This window comes from Thamnophis sirtalis, unplaced genomic scaffold (assembly GCF_051295495.1).
Source record: "Thamnophis sirtalis isolate CommonGarterSnake01/CBP01778 unplaced genomic scaffold, rThaSir2_p1.2 scaffold_1, whole genome shotgun sequence".
NCBI classification, from domain to species: domain Eukaryota; kingdom Metazoa; phylum Chordata; class Lepidosauria; order Squamata; family Natricidae; genus Thamnophis; species Thamnophis sirtalis.
Window position 1 is genome coordinate 24,816,499 of NW_028261381.1, and position 17,741 is coordinate 24,834,239.

General features: G+C 35.1%; 1 protein-coding gene across 1 annotated transcript in view; it reads right to left on the reverse strand.

Annotated features, from left to right (window-relative positions):
- UBR3 (ubiquitin protein ligase E3 component n-recognin 3) overlaps window positions 1–17,741 on the reverse strand; it is a 94,413-nt gene that overhangs the window by 23,427 nt on the left and 53,245 nt on the right. Inside the window, exons 26-31 of the mRNA XM_087709251.1 lie at window positions 13,128–13,277; window positions 12,444–12,577; window positions 9,186–9,296; window positions 7,808–8,020; window positions 6,693–6,829; window positions 3,453–3,538 (exon numbers count right to left, since the gene is read on the reverse strand). Coding sequence (XP_087565377.1) covers window positions 3,453–3,538; window positions 6,693–6,829; window positions 7,808–8,020; window positions 9,186–9,296; window positions 12,444–12,577; window positions 13,128–13,277 — 831 coding nt within the window. The remainder of the gene's footprint in view (window positions 1–3,452; window positions 3,539–6,692; window positions 6,830–7,807; window positions 8,021–9,185; window positions 9,297–12,443; window positions 12,578–13,127; window positions 13,278–17,741) is intronic.

Genomic DNA, 17,741 nt, shown 5'->3' on the forward strand with positions numbered 1-17,741 from the left:
GTCAATGATGGCTATTAAGTCATAGAATCAAAGAGTTGTAAAGAACCCCTCCATTTCCTGCTCGGTGCAAAATCTACTAAAACATTGGGGTCAGGTTAAGATTTCAATTCCATCCGCCGGCCAGTGTCGACTGGCAACTACCCGGAGGAGAGCCTTCTCTGTGGCTGCTCCGACCCTCTGGAATGAACTCCCCGTGGAGATTCGCACCCTCACCACCCTCCAGGCCTTCCGCAAAGCCCTTAAAACCTGGCTGTTCCGACAGGCCTGGGGCTAAAGAACCGTTGCCCCCGTCTCGAATGGTATGATTGTTGCGTGTTTTTAAATCATGTATTGTTTTGTGTTGTTGATAATTTGTCTGTATCCCCCTTCCCTGGTTTGAGTTGTGAGCCGCCCTGAGTCCCCCTTCAGGGGAAAAGGGCAGCATATAAATGAAATAAAAACAACATTCAACATTCATTCATGACAACTATTGACCTGATCCAGGTGATACCAGACCATGTTAAATTGGTAATTTATTCTAGCATAGAATAAAGTCTAGTATTCTAGTATAGCTTGTGATTAGAATGTGGGATATGGTTTCTACATGGCTTCTCTGAAATGGGCAGATGATGCCATGATCAGCTTTAGAATGGCAGCTAGTATATACACTACAGGAACTGAGGACTTGTTTAAAATAATTGGAAATCATTCATGAATCTTAGTAGTCTTCGAAAATAACTAAGAGAAATGTCCACATTGTGGACTCAAAGTCTGTGAATATATGAGAGCTACAGCCTGCTGATTTATAACCCATTAATTAAATTTATTAATAAGTATCTTGGACAAATATAAACTTCAAACTTTCAAAACAATTTTGTACCTATATGAAAAGAAAAAGACATATCAAAATGGGATAATTTGCAAGTATACCTATTTGGTAAAATCTCTGTAATTAAGATGTTTTACCAAAAATAGTATTTTTATTTCAGACTTTACTAATATTGATAACTGACATCCCATTTAAACAATGGCAAAAATGATACTTCTAAATTCATATGTCAAGGGAAAAAACAGAGAATTAGATACAAATCATTGCAAGATGCCAAAGAAAGAGATGGTTTAGGTTACAAGATTTGAAATTGTACTTTGATGCTTGCTACTTCATCTGGATGAAAAAGTGGGTGATTCTCCAAAACAAAAGACTACTGGGGCATGAATTAAGATTTGGATGGCACACCTACTTATGGTTGACAAGGTTAAGTTGAACATTGACTTTAAGAATCATTTTGTTAGGCATGCCATCCTAAGGTTATGGAATAAATATAAAACAGGATTCCCTCTTTGGGTACCTCTTTGGGTGTCATCTCAGGAAGTTTTTACAGAAAAGAAATGATGGCAAGCCCAGGCTGGTGGTTAGAGAATAATTTTTAATCAAGGTGGAACTACTCTTTAATATAAAAAAGAGTTGGAGTTAATTAGAAGGGTGTGTCTATCATTGGTTTACATACATACAACTCAAAGAATTAAAGTAGCCAAAATGTTATGGGTTTGACCTTGCAAAAAACGAATTTGAAATTGTATTATGTGGTAATTATGAACAGGTTATTACCAAAGTTTATAATCTGTTATTGAAATTGAATTTGGAGGACAAATATGTAAAGCAATGCATGATTCAATGGGCAAAGAGTTTTGGACATAATGCTGTAACAATGGAAACACAGGTGGACGAAGAGTTTAAAATTTACATTGAACTAGAATTTAAAATAATTTTTCTATAAAATGTACAGTTGATATTTAACACCTAATAAATTGTCAAAGATTTATAAAGGTACTTCAAATGTTTGTTGGAAATGTAGGCATATAGAAGATATGTTCTATTAATGTTGGTGGTCTTGTGACAAAGTAAAGAAAAACTAGGGTAAGATTCATATTTTAATATAGAAAATTCTTAATATAAATATATAAATTAAACAAAAGACTATTCTTCTAGAATTAATGAAAAAAGAACCTAAAAACAATTGGAACTTTGTTGTTAGATATGTTGACCACAGCGGGAATGTTTTATGTGCAAAAATGAAAAGAAACATTAACTTCCACAATGAAAGAATGATAGAACAAGCAGAGATGGTCAAATTAACGGCTTTAATCAACAAGAATATATCTAACTATCTGGAAATCACTTCTGGATTTTGCACTGAAGATAGAAAAAAAAAAGAAATTGTTACTTTGTGATTTACTGATTAGACACTTTTTTTGTTAGCGAAATGTCTAGTATATGTGAAATAAAAAGGCTGTAATGTAATATGTTCCTTCTACTGAACTGAAAAAGTTAATGCTTTTTTCCACTTTGTCCTTCACTTCTCTCTTTCCCTTTTCCCACAATTTTCATTTTCATTTTAGACTCTTAGTATGTTTATTAAAATTTTATAGTCAACATCAAATTGAACCTGGAAGAACCCATCTTACTATTCCTCAGTTGCCACACAGAAAGGGAAGGAGGTTGGAATAGCTTACTAGACACAACAGAGTGCTTTCTCGTGAGAACCAAGGTCATCTCCACCGGTAACGGATAAGGTCGGGGAAGGACTACCTGGAGAGCTAGCCTTGTCCTAATTGGCCAACGTGACCTGTGACACTTGGGGATGGGTTTATTTTCTATTTTAATTATACTGAAACCATAGGAGCTATTTAGAGTTGATTTTCCTTTAACATGTGCCGATATGATGTACTCAATAAAGAAGTCCTTTAAGGTGGATTCAATTCTCAGGGTTCTGATTTGCTTGGGTTCATTAGTCAAAACCTTGACATATATTAGATAAACAATACTGTGGCAAGATTTTTCTCCCCTTTCCCAACAAACTTCAGCACAATGTTTATGTATGTAATTCTGTTGAAGAGAAATTTGTTTCTCTTAACTATCATATTAAGGGAAACATAAATATGACTGTCAGGGCCATGTGACTGTGACAAGGCATCAAAATGTGGATTTTTCTCTTTCAAAAAAAGTGAAGTTCAGTTAGGAAAAAGCTAAAAAGGGAGATTGAGAGTGATACATTTTTAAAAAGTAGGTAATTAAAGGAAGTTTTTTATCCATGTATTGATGAGTCAGCCAGCTAGAGTTCTGTCCTCTCCTTATCCAACAGAAAGCAATTTCAAAGTCAGGTTGGAGATCAAATAATACCTGGCAAACAAAAATCATCTTGTTTTCTTGATCAGTAATTCAAGGAGTGTTTCCATTAAGGATTATTTCGGGGTGGAAATTTGATGTGCAATTTATATTCAGCAATGTTCTTGACTTGTACAGAGACCACTTTCTTGAGGACAAAGAAACTAAAAGTCTAAACAATTAAACAACTAATGGATAAAAAACACAATCAAACTCTACAAAGGTTGCTCGAATTATTTTAAGTTGACTCTAGTAAGAATAACTTAGATAAAACTAGCTAAATTATGTAGAATCTAGAGATACATACGTAAACAGGATCTCTTTCCAGCTGTGCTTGCACCCCCTAGGCACAGGTTGCCTCCCCGGTGAACCAGTTCAAGTTCTAAGTTTGTCCTGAATAAACAGAAGGGGAATAGCCTTATTTTAATTATTTACAAGCTCTAACAAAAATAGTCCAATTGATTTGTAAAACTCCCCAACCCCACCCCAAATGAAAGGAAACAAGAACATGACAGAGTATGTATGGCATACTAAACTGTCAAGGCAAGTTAATTTTCTCCTGAAGCTGCACAAATTCTTCCAGTCTCTCTTTTGTGCAGCCACAAAGATCATCATCTCACCATCCACTTATATCATTAAATGACTGCCCAGCTTCCTACAGCTCTTGATTGGGGGGGAAAAAGTTTAAAAAGGCAACTACAAAACTGCTGCTTTACCCTGCATCAGAGTAAAGAGAGCCCTGATGGTTCAGTGGTTAAAGTGGTCAGAATGTAGTATTGCAGGCAGACTCTGCTCCACAGGCTGGAGTTCGATGAGGCTCAAACTGGATTCAGCCTTCCATTCTTCCAAGGTTGGTAAAATGAGGATCCAGATTGTTTGGGAAAATATGTAAATAATGCTTCGACACTGTAAACCGTCCAGAGAGTGCTGTAAAGTGCTATGGGGCGGTATATAAGTCTAAACGCTATTGCTAAATGCTATTATCAGGGTAAAAGCAATTTGGTACCCTACAAATGTGGAATTTTAAGTCCTCCAGTTGTTGTAGAAATCAGTGGCAGATGGTAACTGAAATCGAGAAACATTTGCTGGGTACCAGATTGCCCATCCCCAAGATACAGCATAGCTAATTCAAATAATGTAAAGCACTTGGAAGGATTTCATTGAATATAAACTATTTTGCAAAAATTCCAGTGGCATATGTCAGAAAAGAACTCTTTTTGTACAAAATGTTTGTTAAAACATATTCACGTTACTAAAATAGTAGCATTTCAAATAATAATATTCCTAAGTTTGCAGCTTATGTCACCATTTTTTTTTTGAAGGAATGCTTTAATCCTCCTTACATTGAGAAAAAGCAATTTAACAGTGAAAATGTTTGGGCTCTGAGCTCCATCTGGTTGCTGCTGATAAGGCCAGCCACATGACTAGGGAATTTTCCACTCTTCAGGCAATTTGCAGCACTCGCTGAATTTCTAAAAACTTAACAGCAAAGCTGTGACACAGATTTCATATTAGTGAACAGGAAAAAAATGCAAATCACACCTTAGATCACTAGGTGAATATTAAAATATTTATTTCCTGAAATCTCTTCAGGAATGATAACTCACTGTTCTATAAAAAGAGAAAGACATTATTGATCCTTGAGAAATAACAAAAGGTGGCCCCTGTCCTTGAAAAAGACTGCACAGAAAGAGATGAGTGAGGAGGGGAAAGGAAAATAAAGCTTTTTCAAAATAAAAATAAACAGGATTGTACTCTCTCAACTGAGCCAGTAAGAGTGGGCCTACTTCCTGTCACTCCCTCTGCTGTGGTGAAATGGCCATTAGAAGTTAACTAGATTCCTCACAGAGCTTGGGATGGTCCATTTTGCTCTCTGTCCTCTTCAGTCATTTTACCTTCCAAATAAAAAGCTTTCTTCAACTAAAGCAACATATTTGCATAATTTCTGGATTTTTTTTTCAATACAGTAGAACAGGAGTATCAAACTTCATGGCACCACGTTGTTGTCATGTGACATATTGTGACTTTTTCCCCTTCACTAAAATGTGGATGAACATGGCCAGTGTGTGACGCATCCGCCCTGCGGCCCACGAGTTTGACACCCCTGCAGTAGAACTATCCGTGACATCTATATAATGATTTTGAATGTGTGGGACCAGCCACCATTTTTAGTAGGATCACCAAGTAAATAAACCATTGGATTTTTTACATTTCTAGAAGCATTCTTATAAACTGATACTGTATATTTTTCAGATAATGAAAACTATCCTGTACTTAAAAGTACTACAACCTCATTTTTGGTATTCCAGCACTGTTAACACATGTTTTGTAGAATTCATTTTTTCTTGTTGCAAATGGTTGGAATATATGACCTTTAAAAGTTGTAAAGTCCAATAGCACTAAAAAAGAACTTTCTGAAACCTTTTAAGAAAAATCCTGGTGTACGAATAAGTAACAATAACAAAGAACTCTTTAAACTAAATTTAGTTCTTAATACTTTTACAAAGGTCAAAGTATACAGCCATTCATCAGCTTAGAAAAATCACAGTTCTTCATAGCTTTACTGTCTTCTTGAAGACTCAAGAAAAGGTTACTATCTTCCTGAAATACTCACATGCATTAATAACTCTGATGTATCATGCACAGACAATGTGCAAGTATGCCCTGAGGTAATTCTACTGACTTTCAAAGTACCTAGCAGTCAATGGTGGGTTGCAGGCGGTACGCCCTGGTATGGGTGTACCGGTGCCTGCCCAGAGCACTGGGTACCCGGTATGGTGCTCCGGAGGGCCCACTCGCCTGCCTAAGCGCCTTACCTGTCCTTAAACTCTTCGGCGCTTCCGTGCACGGCACATACAGTGCCTGCGCAATGCTCCGCCGAGCAGCTGGAGCGTCGCGGAGGTGTCGCTGGAAGGTAAGACCCATGCGCGCGCTGCGCGCATTTATGTGGAACCCACCACTGTTTGCAGTGTCACACAAAAAAAAAAATCATTGTGGCAGGAAAAGCTACAAAAAAGTAACCAAGCATCCATTCTGAACACATGGGGCAGGTTATTTTATAAGAATTAGTGGAAATCAGAATTTGTAATTGTAAAAATTGAACATTATCAAACTGCAATTGTGATGACAATTCTATTTTCCCTGCAACTGTATCTACCCAGTGAAGATTTTCCAAAGTCAAAGGGCTCTTTAATAGAATCCTTTGAGACATATTTATTTTATTTTAAAACTTTTAAAAACATTTTATTTACCAGAATACTGGGTGACTCACAAAAATCAATACAATCATAAAAACTATACGAAATATTTGATGAGGATAAAATCAATCGCTAAAGATAAATTAGAATAAGTGCCCATGACGCAGTCTGATAAAATTCTTCTGAATGGTTTTCAGTTTTTATTTACCAAGGTTATGTGGAAAATGCTTAGTAAGATCAACTCCCGTTTATTCATTGTTGTACCCACATTTCCTCATTCCATAAACTTGTAGGTTGAGGGTTGGTCATTAAGGCAACTGAAACAATCTTTCAAATAGTGTTTTACCCACCTGGCTACTGAGTACATAAAAAGAAAATCATTGTCTGGTGATCCAGGAGTCTTGCTGTAGTCAGTGTATTTTTTCTGGGTAGTATTTTTGATATCTTTCATCACTGACTCCATTTCTTTACTTAAATTGGTTTCTGACTGTTAAAGAAAAGAGAGCTTGAATTTATTTGGCAAAACTAACAGCAATAACAGAAAAAACAAAGAATGAGTTCTGAAAATATAAGGCAATGAAATATTAAATAGAACTATATAACATTACATTACATCTTAACATAGAGATGTTCTTAACATAGAGATGTTCTTAACATAGAGATGTTCAACAAACTTTCAGCTATTCAATAAAGTATTCACTGTAGTTCATTGACAGAGATGTTTTAAAACAAACACTTCCAACATGCTAGACTTTCATTAAGATTAAATATATATTAATATTATTATATTATTGTTTTTGAAATCAGTACAAATGATAGAATATAAAACAAACTTCACTTAAATATAAAAATAGGCTATATTGTTTTAAAAACTAAGCAGTATGAAGTAAAAAGGAATAGAAAAAACTAAAAAGTCAGACCATATTAATCAGTATTGTAATAGCTGCTCAAAATATGTAACTGTAATTTATTTCCAGTAGATTTGGATTAATTGGACCCTAAAGCTTATAAATGAAAGTATATTTTTAAATGTCATTATAAAGCTTCAAAATATAAAACTACAAATAAAAGTTATGATAAAATGAATAATCCATAAAGATAAATATTCTAAACTGGAAGATTTTAAATAGCTTTCAGTCATAAATGTAGTCATTTTTACACTATTACATTTCTTGAAATATGATTTAGTACTAGAGAAAGGACCTGGAAAGCATGGATTTAATAATCAATATTTACTTATATTAAAATTCAACAGCAAAATGATGAGATAATCATAACTTTATTTTAAAGGTGATATAATTGAATTTATCTTTTTGAAATTAATTTTCCTGGAATGTTTACATTTAATGGAGAAAATGGTAAACAATGTTCGACTTTTTTAATTTTACCAAACAGGTGATGAATTATGAGGAGAAAAAGAGAAAGAAGATGGAAAGACAAATTAACAAGGATCTTTCTGCCTTACAATGATGCTTACTGGGAAAGTTCCCAGCTGCTCTTGAAGTTCTTCCACCTCCTTGATGAGCTCCTGCATATTCTTGGTACTATGACACTGACAAAGGTTTCGCTCTACATTGTTGCCAGGGTAACATGGAAGGACGCTGTTGGCGAACTGCCTACACAGAGGACAAGTAAATTCTCCCTTGTCCACAGCAAAACCCTGGAGAACCTGATCATTCTAAAAGAAACAACAAAATAAGTGAATTTCGGAAACATTTATAACTAACAATTCCAAAGGAAGTGGGGATTAAAAGTAAAAGAAATGAAGACTGCTGAAAGATGATAGGTTTACTTTGAAATTTAAAAAATCTGAAATAGACAATTAATAATCTGATTAATAGCAAAAAAAAAAAAAAATGTGCGCCGAACGGGCAGTAATGCTGGCAGCAACCCACCCCTGGGCCTAATAAAGAAATAATAAAGTGTGTCTAGGAAATTCTTCTTCTGTTGTTGCAACCTAAAACAGCATTTTCAACACATTGCTGCCTCATATTAACTTGGAATTAACCACTATACCAATATAATTTTTAAAAAGCAGCAAGCCAGATATATATAAGGTATCTTTCCCAAAGTCGTGTGCCTTTGACATTTAATAAACATTGCCTCATATCTTCATTTAATTTATTAATAAAAATATTGAAGAATGCAGGACTCAGGACTGAAACTTAACTATCAAGATATACTATGCTTATTGCATTCCCACACTCTATAGTAAATTACTCTGTTAAAATGAGGTAAAAGAAGGCTGACAATACTGTTTCAAAATCTTAACTTTAAAGAACATTGAGACAATTTAGCTTGTCTTCTGATTCTTCTACTTGCCCAGAGCATACCATCAGGACTAAATAAACCTGCAATACATTAAGCTTTATTACCTGTTTGTTTGTTTGCAATTATTTCTATATAAAAGTTATACAAGTTACAAGCTAAATAAATTATCCTGTATTACATTCTTCTTAATTTTAATGAGTTACAATTTGCATTCTTTGCATAAGAATATTTTCCATCCTATTGAACTTCATATACAATTTGTGTTTCATATACATAGCTTTAGAAATGTTTTAAAAATGCAATTAGCCATATTAATTGGAGGATAAATTACAGTGGAAAGTATTTTTTTACTTTCATATTACAAAACATTACTACTGAATCTTTTAGGAAATCTATATTGTTTATAAATTGGATAAAGTACTGTAGAATGTTTATAAATGTGGATTTCCTTTCTTGTATTTTAAAAGTTCCTATAAGTTCATTGAGGTTCCACCAATATCTACTGGAAACTTGTAATAATGTAATAATTTAATAAATAAAAATTATAAATGAAATTTTTCATTTTATCTTACCCGTAGCGATTCCATATAGGATTTATGACAATCTATGTGTAATGTATGGCCACATGTTTGCACATATACACCTCCTTCCCAGCCAATCGATACTGATTGCAGACAAGAACTCTAAAAAGTAAAGCATAACATTTAAAATGATGCATGTGGATTAATCATTACTTTAAAATTATAGGACACAAATTCATTAAAATATTCACATTTTTTAATAATGAGCAAGAGTGGCATAGGCACTGTTAAATCTAAAAATCACTGCTGAAGTTACTAAATAAGTGTATTATGAATGAAAATAATAAAAACAAATACAAACTGCAAAAAATAAGAGTGCAATACAAAGCAACATGAAAAAGAGAAAAAAGGAAAATAAAGAAGTAACATCTCCCTTTAGCCTAGTAGACAATTTTAAAAGCTTGTCACCATTTCTAAATACAACATATATTTTTTCAGCCCTATAACTCATTTCTTCAGTAATCACGTTGTCAATCATTCTGTCAACAAAAGTTCAGCAAAGCAACCACATATAATGATTTTACTCTTTTAGCCTTGTTCGAATAAGCCAACCTTGTATTCCTTCCCTTTGTTTTAAGAATCTTATTTCAACCTCTTCAAAATGAGTCCCAAAGCTAGTTTTCGTTTCTTTTTTTAAAGCCAGAAATCTTTCAGAGCGTTTAACAGATTTCTTTTGTATATCCAGTAAGTAAAGATTCTCCTTTTTTTTTGTCTCTAACAAAGTTCTTCAAGAAATAACAGAGCTCTTTTTTTACAGTAAGAAAAAGTTATCCAAGCCACTTTCCTGGTTCAATTATTGTGCATCTCTTTCAAGGAGTAAGTTATCCATTAGTTCCATTTGTGTGCCCATATCTTTTTCCATTTCTTTCCCATTGCTTATCACATTTAAGTCTTCCTTCAAAATAATTTGAAAATTATCCGTTGCAACTAATTCTTGTTCTGCAACTTCATTACAACATACTCTGTACATCTGTTTATCTTATCAAGACTTTTTTAGACAAAAAAACTTATGTTACAGATTTCTGCTGCGTTCTTTTCTTTATCCTCTAGCTCCCTCTAGTATCCAACATACAAGGTTCCCTTATCATAGAAAGATCATAAACAATTGCCATTTCCCAAGGAATTTTTTTCCTAATAATTCAAAGCTATAATTCCAAATTAGGTTGTTAATTTCCAAAACCCACATTCCACATTCCAAGCACCCTTTTGCTGCACAATTTTTAAAAAATGCATATTTCCAAAACTTTTAAAATCACATTTACTTCCTAAGGAGAAGGTCCTTCAGCTGATAAATACAGATGTTATGTCTTTGCTAGGCTAAAGGGGGATATTACTTCTTTATTTTCCTTTTTTCTCTTTTTCTTTTTCATACTTTGCCAGTCTGAAAGGTCTTAATCTTTCCAGTACAATAAAAAAGAAAAAAATCTAAAAAAGTGATTAACAAACATGGCTTGGTTGAGCTTAATGTCCATAAAAGGCTGCATTATGAGAGTGAGCTTGATGGAATCCAGATTCCTAGCCATTCAACTCATAAATTGATCACAAAGTTATCTGCTCATGATTGCCGATTTCTGGTGTCACTTGGGTAATCTCAACAATCTTGCCTTCTGCTAGACTAGAAAGATTCGACAACCTAGATCCAGCATCCAGCAACAATTCTCCTCATAAATGCCCTCACAGGAAACCCAGACATGTTACCGTTATAAGAGTTGTTATTACTATAGAAATTAGCCTAGAAAACATTATATGATATGCACTGACTAATAGCGGTTGCATTTGGAATACAGCACACGCTAAAGCCTTCATTTAACATTTTTAAAACAAATTTGTAACTCATTAAAATTATCTCTTGAAACCTTCCATAATAATTTTAATTATATGTACTACTATAATTATATGTACTGTTAAGGAAATTAGCAACAGGATTTATTTATTTTTACTGTTCAGAGCATTTCAGCAGACAATTCAAAGGTTTCAGAGGTATACATTTTTCTGGTAACCAAAATAATTTATTTTTTCTCGCTATGATTATTTTAGTGACTAATCTTCTAGAAAGCACCATTATTTGAGCCCATAAATATTAATGCATAGATTAGTTTCAAGTTTTTGAAGAAATTCCACAAGAGATTCTATTACAGAAATAATTAATGTAGTTTGAGTAAATGTTGACATTCTGACTCTTAGAATAGTTTCTCCATAGTATTCAAGATAATCTGTTCTGAATCTAGTATTTTAAATCTCTCAATGGTGTATTCACTGCTGCTGTAGCTGAGTCCATGCATTCTGTTGGTGGTGATTACTTATTTGTTTGTTTATATGCCCCCTTTGTTTTTACAAATAACTCAACCTAGTGAACATATCCAACATACCTTCCTCCTCCTATTTTCCCCACATCAAAATAAAAAACCCAGTGAGGTGATTTGGGCTGAGAGAAAGTTGACTGGCCCATGGTCACACAGCTGCCTTTTACAGCCAAGGTGGGACTTGAACTCTTAGTCTGTTGCTTTAGACCAAACATTATAGAACTTTTCCAGGGGCTGGGCTTTTGCATAATATATCCAAAATAGACGAGTTTTTCGTTTGTGTCTTAAGTGAGAATTCTAGATTGTTTTGTTCTATGATCCATTTATTTATATTCCTGCCTATCAATTGTATTCTGAAGACCCTTCTCCAATTCTATAGTTCATAGCCTTTATGGCTGCCCAATCAAGTGTAAATCTGTTGTATATTTCTTGACAACTGATTCCTTTAATGTTGACAGCAGAGCCCAACAGCTGATGTTATCCACCATTCTATGTCAATACTGTTCTAACCAGTTCCAAGGCTGTTTGTTGCATTGCTGCCATTAGTTGAGTCTTTATATTTAGTTGTACTCTTTTTCAATATATTCCTTGACTTTCATTACTAGAGCTTCCTGCTCATTTGCAGTTTTTTTGCATTTTCATCTATTAAAGAAGGATAATTCATCTATTAAAGGAAGGTTGGTGCATGTTATTTATGTTTGTTCCTCTAACTTTAAGACCACAGTTACCTTTTTCCAAACTGGCTTGTCTCAACATAGACTCAGTATATGAGCAGAACATAATGAAGCAGACTGAGTCCAAATCAGGAAAGGAGTGTGACAAGATTTCCTTCAACAAAATCATCTTTACAAAACTTTATAACATAAGCATTAGTTCTAAATACACTTCATTACAAGAAAAATAAATGGAATAGTCTTCCACTATACTGCTACAAAAATCTACGTACATCTTTAAAGAATTGTTGTAAAGTTGCAAGGCGCGTTTCATATATTGCTGCACAAGTATCATTGGGATATATTTGTTCCTTTTCGGTTGTTGGTAACTTCTTAGGCTCAGTAGTATTACGGCACTGCCCCAAAACTAGAGAAAGAGAGAGAGAGAGAGAGAGGGAGGGAGGGAGGGAGGGAGGGAGGGAGGGAGGGAGGGAGGGAGAAGGGAAGAGGGAGTGGGAGGGAGGGAGGGAGAAAGATATTTACAGCGTATTAGAAAACAGAATTAAAGTGCATCCTCTCCGTGCAGGCTAAGTGTCTTAAAAGAGTCACAGAACTGACTAAATAGCTGGCACTGTTCAATCAAAAATTCTTGTATTGGCATTATATTATCAAGCAAATGTTATTATCAAGAAAATGTTACATTTTATTTTAACAAACAGTTTATAGTAATGCCTTTCACTTCATTCCCAATGGAAAATGGAATTTCCCAATGGAAAAGTTAGTACATGTTGTATTCTTCAAAATAGACACTGGCATATTTTATTTAACCTAATGTTTCTGTTCTCTAATAAGTGAGAAATTGGATAATGTATCTCTGCATGTAAAGAGGTATATCCTTTGCCTCTCATTCTCAAACAAATGCATTCCTCATCTCATTCATCTGTTGGTGCCACAATAGTTTGATTTTTAAGCCATACCTGAAGAAGCTTGTAAGAGAACAACTAATCCTGTTGGTCGCTCTTCCGTAGAAGGGCCACTTTGGCCACAAATAACACAATCATAGATAGCTTCAGAAACATGCTCTTCTGCTGTCGCAATCTCCATAGCATTATCAGCATCTGGTGATTCTAAGGAATGGAGAAATAAGACTGTTAGCAAACAACAGTCTCATAATGTAATAGTAGGGGAAATTAATTGTAATTCGAACCATTACGTGAAGTTTATTGCTTTTGCCCTGGAGGATGCCTTTCTCTGGTCAGATTTTACCAATGTTACACAAAATCTCCATGCTTTAAAATTTTTTGATTGTAACAGGCAGCCTCTTCTGCCAAAGAACAGTCTAGGAGCCTGTTATGTATTTTAGTTCTGCAATGTTACAAAATTTATTTATTGAGTTTTCCAACATATTAGACTTATTAAGTTCTATCACAGAGCTTGAGTGGTCAACCAATCACAGCTCAGTTTGGTCAACCACAACATTGTGAGATTCCAGCATGGGAATTGCTAAAATGAAAACTGAATGCAAATGTCTACGCTGAAAAATACAATTCAAATGTGACATGGACTTCGTTTCATCTTACTTGCTTATTTACTGGGTTAACAATCTTACTGTCTGATACAGCCTGGATAGTATGACCTTGGAGAAGATCCTCAAAAGTTCAACTAAATAATTCTGACTCATTATTAGTGACTTTGGGGATCTGCTGCCCTTAGGATTTGTACTCATAGAGTGACTGTTCTGTCCCAAACCTCTACAATATATACGGACGCAGACTCCTAAGGAGGGAGATAAGCAACCTCGTGGCTGGGAGCCCAGAAAGTTATCTCTATGAAACAAGGCTTGAACTCACGAAATTCTCCCAATTTTTCTCTACGGCTGGATCAGTAAATTGTTGTTTCTTGCAAAATTTCCCTCCCGTTCCCCCACCTCACAGCCCTATGCATACGTACATCAGGGACAGCCTCCCTCTGTTCTTCCTCACTGCTCCCTGACTCAGACGCCACCTGGTGGCCAACAGGCCTCTCTAGTCCCTGCTCTGACTCTGAACACCCAGACTCCATCTGAGTCCCATAGTGTTCATCACTGTCAGATTCCACCAACAGCTCAGCCAGCCACTGTTGGGCCACAACAGTGACTAACAAACAGAATGACTAACTACAGTAAGCCTGCTTAATAAAAGTCTGGCAATGTTTGCAAGAGCCCACTGTGTGATCTTCCCAAAGGACAAAATAACAAAAGTCATTTGAACAGCAGAGCTGAAGTACTGACACTGGCGGAATAGAACTTTCAAAGGTGGATGGCTGAGGCCAGCAGGATAAAAGAAAAATTTTGTAAACTCCATTCAACAAAAGCCATCAGTGCAACATAGTGGATGAAAAATGAAATGAAATGAACTGACTGCTGAAACCATGCACTCATGATCTCCTTGCTTTCTAGCCTGGTGCCTTAACTACTAGCCCAAACTGATTCTCATTTTACACTATGCATTTAAAAAAAATTAAGCCATACAACTCCTGTATTTAAATTAACACTTTGAATGCCCAATATCTTTTAAGTGTTCAGCTAAACTTAAGATCATGTGTACATTTACTTAATAAGCTGAAGAAACTCCAAGACAAAATTCATAGCATTAATCTTAACAGCAATTAATTGTTTTTAATGATCTATTTTGAGAAGAGTAATCCAGAGTTACTCTTCTTTGGCTGCATAGCACCAGATACCCAATACCTCATCACTGGTCTACCTGGTATTCTAATAAATAAAAAAATAAATATACAGAATAGTTACTAATCACTGCAGTTTTGGGGATCAAGAGAACTCTCTCTCTCTTAAAAAAACCCAAACAAACAGCCCCTGATTAATGGAACAAACTTAGATCTTTCTGATCCTCAACTTTGATACTTAAAATGTTTTCTGCTTTCATATCTCCTACACTTAAACAATGAAAACAGTTAATATTCCAAAAGGAAAAGAGAGTTTACAATGTGTAACAGGAAGCAGCGCTGCCCTTATGGAACTGCTGTATCCAGATGATTCCCAGAATCAGCATGCTAATGATTGGTTGGCCTAACGTAGCATGTGTATTCTCAGAAGACCAGTGCAAGCTATTTATGTTCTCAAACTGTGCCGTGTGGCTTCTCTCTTTCTCACCTTCCACTCTTCAAAAAGCGTTACTTCAGAAATTGAGTGTGCCGAACAATGCAGTATTAATGAGAGATTAAAAAAACACCAATTCTACCTACAGTACAGTTCAAAGGATATATTCTTCACGAATTCTCAGAAAACTAAACTCCACACATTAATTTTACCGAGTTTTTTGAATATATCACATGTGATCAAATCAGACAGATTTGAAGGTCATAATTTTATGCAAAATGATGCAATTTTTCCCTTAGAACAGCTGTTCCATCAGGCATCTCTACAGACATAATTCATGGCAGCAAAGCAAAAACTAGCCAGCTGTGAATTATTATTATTATAAGTATATGCTATTTTGCCTTATAACAATTTGAGATAATAAAAATTCATCAATTTTCTGTCCAAAGAGCTAAAGCAACCAAGGAAAAGCAAAAGAAATCACTGTATTTTAAATAAGGCTCCTCATCCAGCTTTATTGGCTTTTACCAGATGTGGTTTTTGAAGTTATAGGCAAAACTTTTCCTGCTCTACCCACAGATCTAGGGTGATTTGTAGTTACTATAGCATTTACAAAAAAACAATATCAGGAAGTCTTGAAAAAGACATGTCCACCACCTTTCGATGCCAACTTTATTCTCCTAACCACTTCTGTTTGGCATTAGCTTAAAAGAACCTCAAAAACAAATATATTACGTAAATTGATTTAAAAATTAAATTAAATTAGCTAAAATATAAGTATTTAAACAATTCAATTAAAATAATTAAAGGGAAATATAATTCAAGGAAAACCTTTCGTTTCAAATAGTTTGAAAGAAAGCAACAATACAGGGAGTGTGGACTTATGACCACAATGGAGCCAAACATTTCTGTTGCTAAGACAGTTATTAAGTGAATTTTGCCCCCATTTTATGACAGTTTTCTTACGACAGTTGTTAAGTGAATCACTGCAGTTGTTTGTAACACGATTATTAAGTAAATCTGGCTTCTCCATTGACTTTGCTTGTCAGACAGTTGCAAAAGGTGATCCACATGATATTGCAACCTTTGTAAATATGAATCAGTTGCCAAGCACTTCAATGTTGAACCCGTGACCAGGGGGATGCTGCAATAGTTGTGAAGTGTGAAAAATATCATAAGTCACTGTTTTCAGTGGCACTGTAATTTCTAAATGTCACTAAATGAATTCTTGTAAGTCAAGGACTGTATGCCCTTTAAGACAATCCTCAGGGTTACTGAAAAATATTGATTCACACACTCATCATCATTAGGACATTATCATTAGTGCATTGTATTTTGTAATTTGTTCAATTGGGAGACATTTCAGTAGAGGAAACCTTATGTTTCAGGAGTCTGGGGGATACAGTTACACTGAGCATCCAAAACAGGTGACACATTTCTCCCCAGATTCTCCTATAGCCTGGAGTAAGAAAGAAGGGATTCAATTTTATAGCCAGGAGCTTCAGTTTCTAATATACATTAATGTATTGAAATTTTCTAAAAAGAACATACAGCTGTCTTTGAAAACCACTGCTCCAGAATGCATGTGACCAAGTGCATGGGTTGCCAGTATGTTTTTGGGTTAAATTCAAGATGTTGCTAGTGAGTATAAAACTGTTCATGGCATGGGACTGAATTACTTTCAGGACCATATCTCACAAGTTGCATCTACCCATACTCTAAGATCTGATAGAAGACACATCTGCTAGGAAGTGTCATCTGGTAGGTCAATGGAGGAAAACCTTTTTGTTGGGGCACTTGTCTTCTGAGCATCATTCATCTGGATATTAGATTTGTCCTGACCCTACTACCTTCCTATGAGGGCTTACAAAGTTGGCTTTGTTTCTAAGCTTGGAGTTCAGCTTCTGTGGCTAAGCCCATACCTTCGTGATGATTGCTTTTATTTTGGCTCCCATATTTGCTATTTATGGTTTTAATCCTGGTGTTTTTATTTTCTATTAGTCACCCTGAGTCATATGTGTGAGATGACTGGCCACACAGAATGGATGGATGAATGGATATTTCAAAAGTGATCCTGAGTTAGGCTTCAAGTCATGCTGGAAGAACCTTCAAAAACAGTTTCAATCAAAATGCTTCTTCTCTGAATTGTCAAATCAGGACTTGCAAAGCCTTCTGGTGGGTACATACTACTGAAAACCACCTGCAAATTCAACTAATTTCCATACATTGGTAAAATCTGTCTGGAGAAATAGGAAGCAACGTAACGCCTGACCAAGCTGTGAGCAACATATTGAGTTTCTTTGCTTATCTACAATACCCTCTTCTACTTTATATTAGTGAGACATGCAGTTACTTGGGCAGTTGCCAGTCTGTAGCTAATATTTTGCTTGTGCTGTTGTTTACATTTAGAAGAAATTAGAAGAAACTGTATATTGCCAGCCCCATTAATTAATTTTTTAGATTAGTTTTGCTTTCTTAGTTCACCCTCTACAAT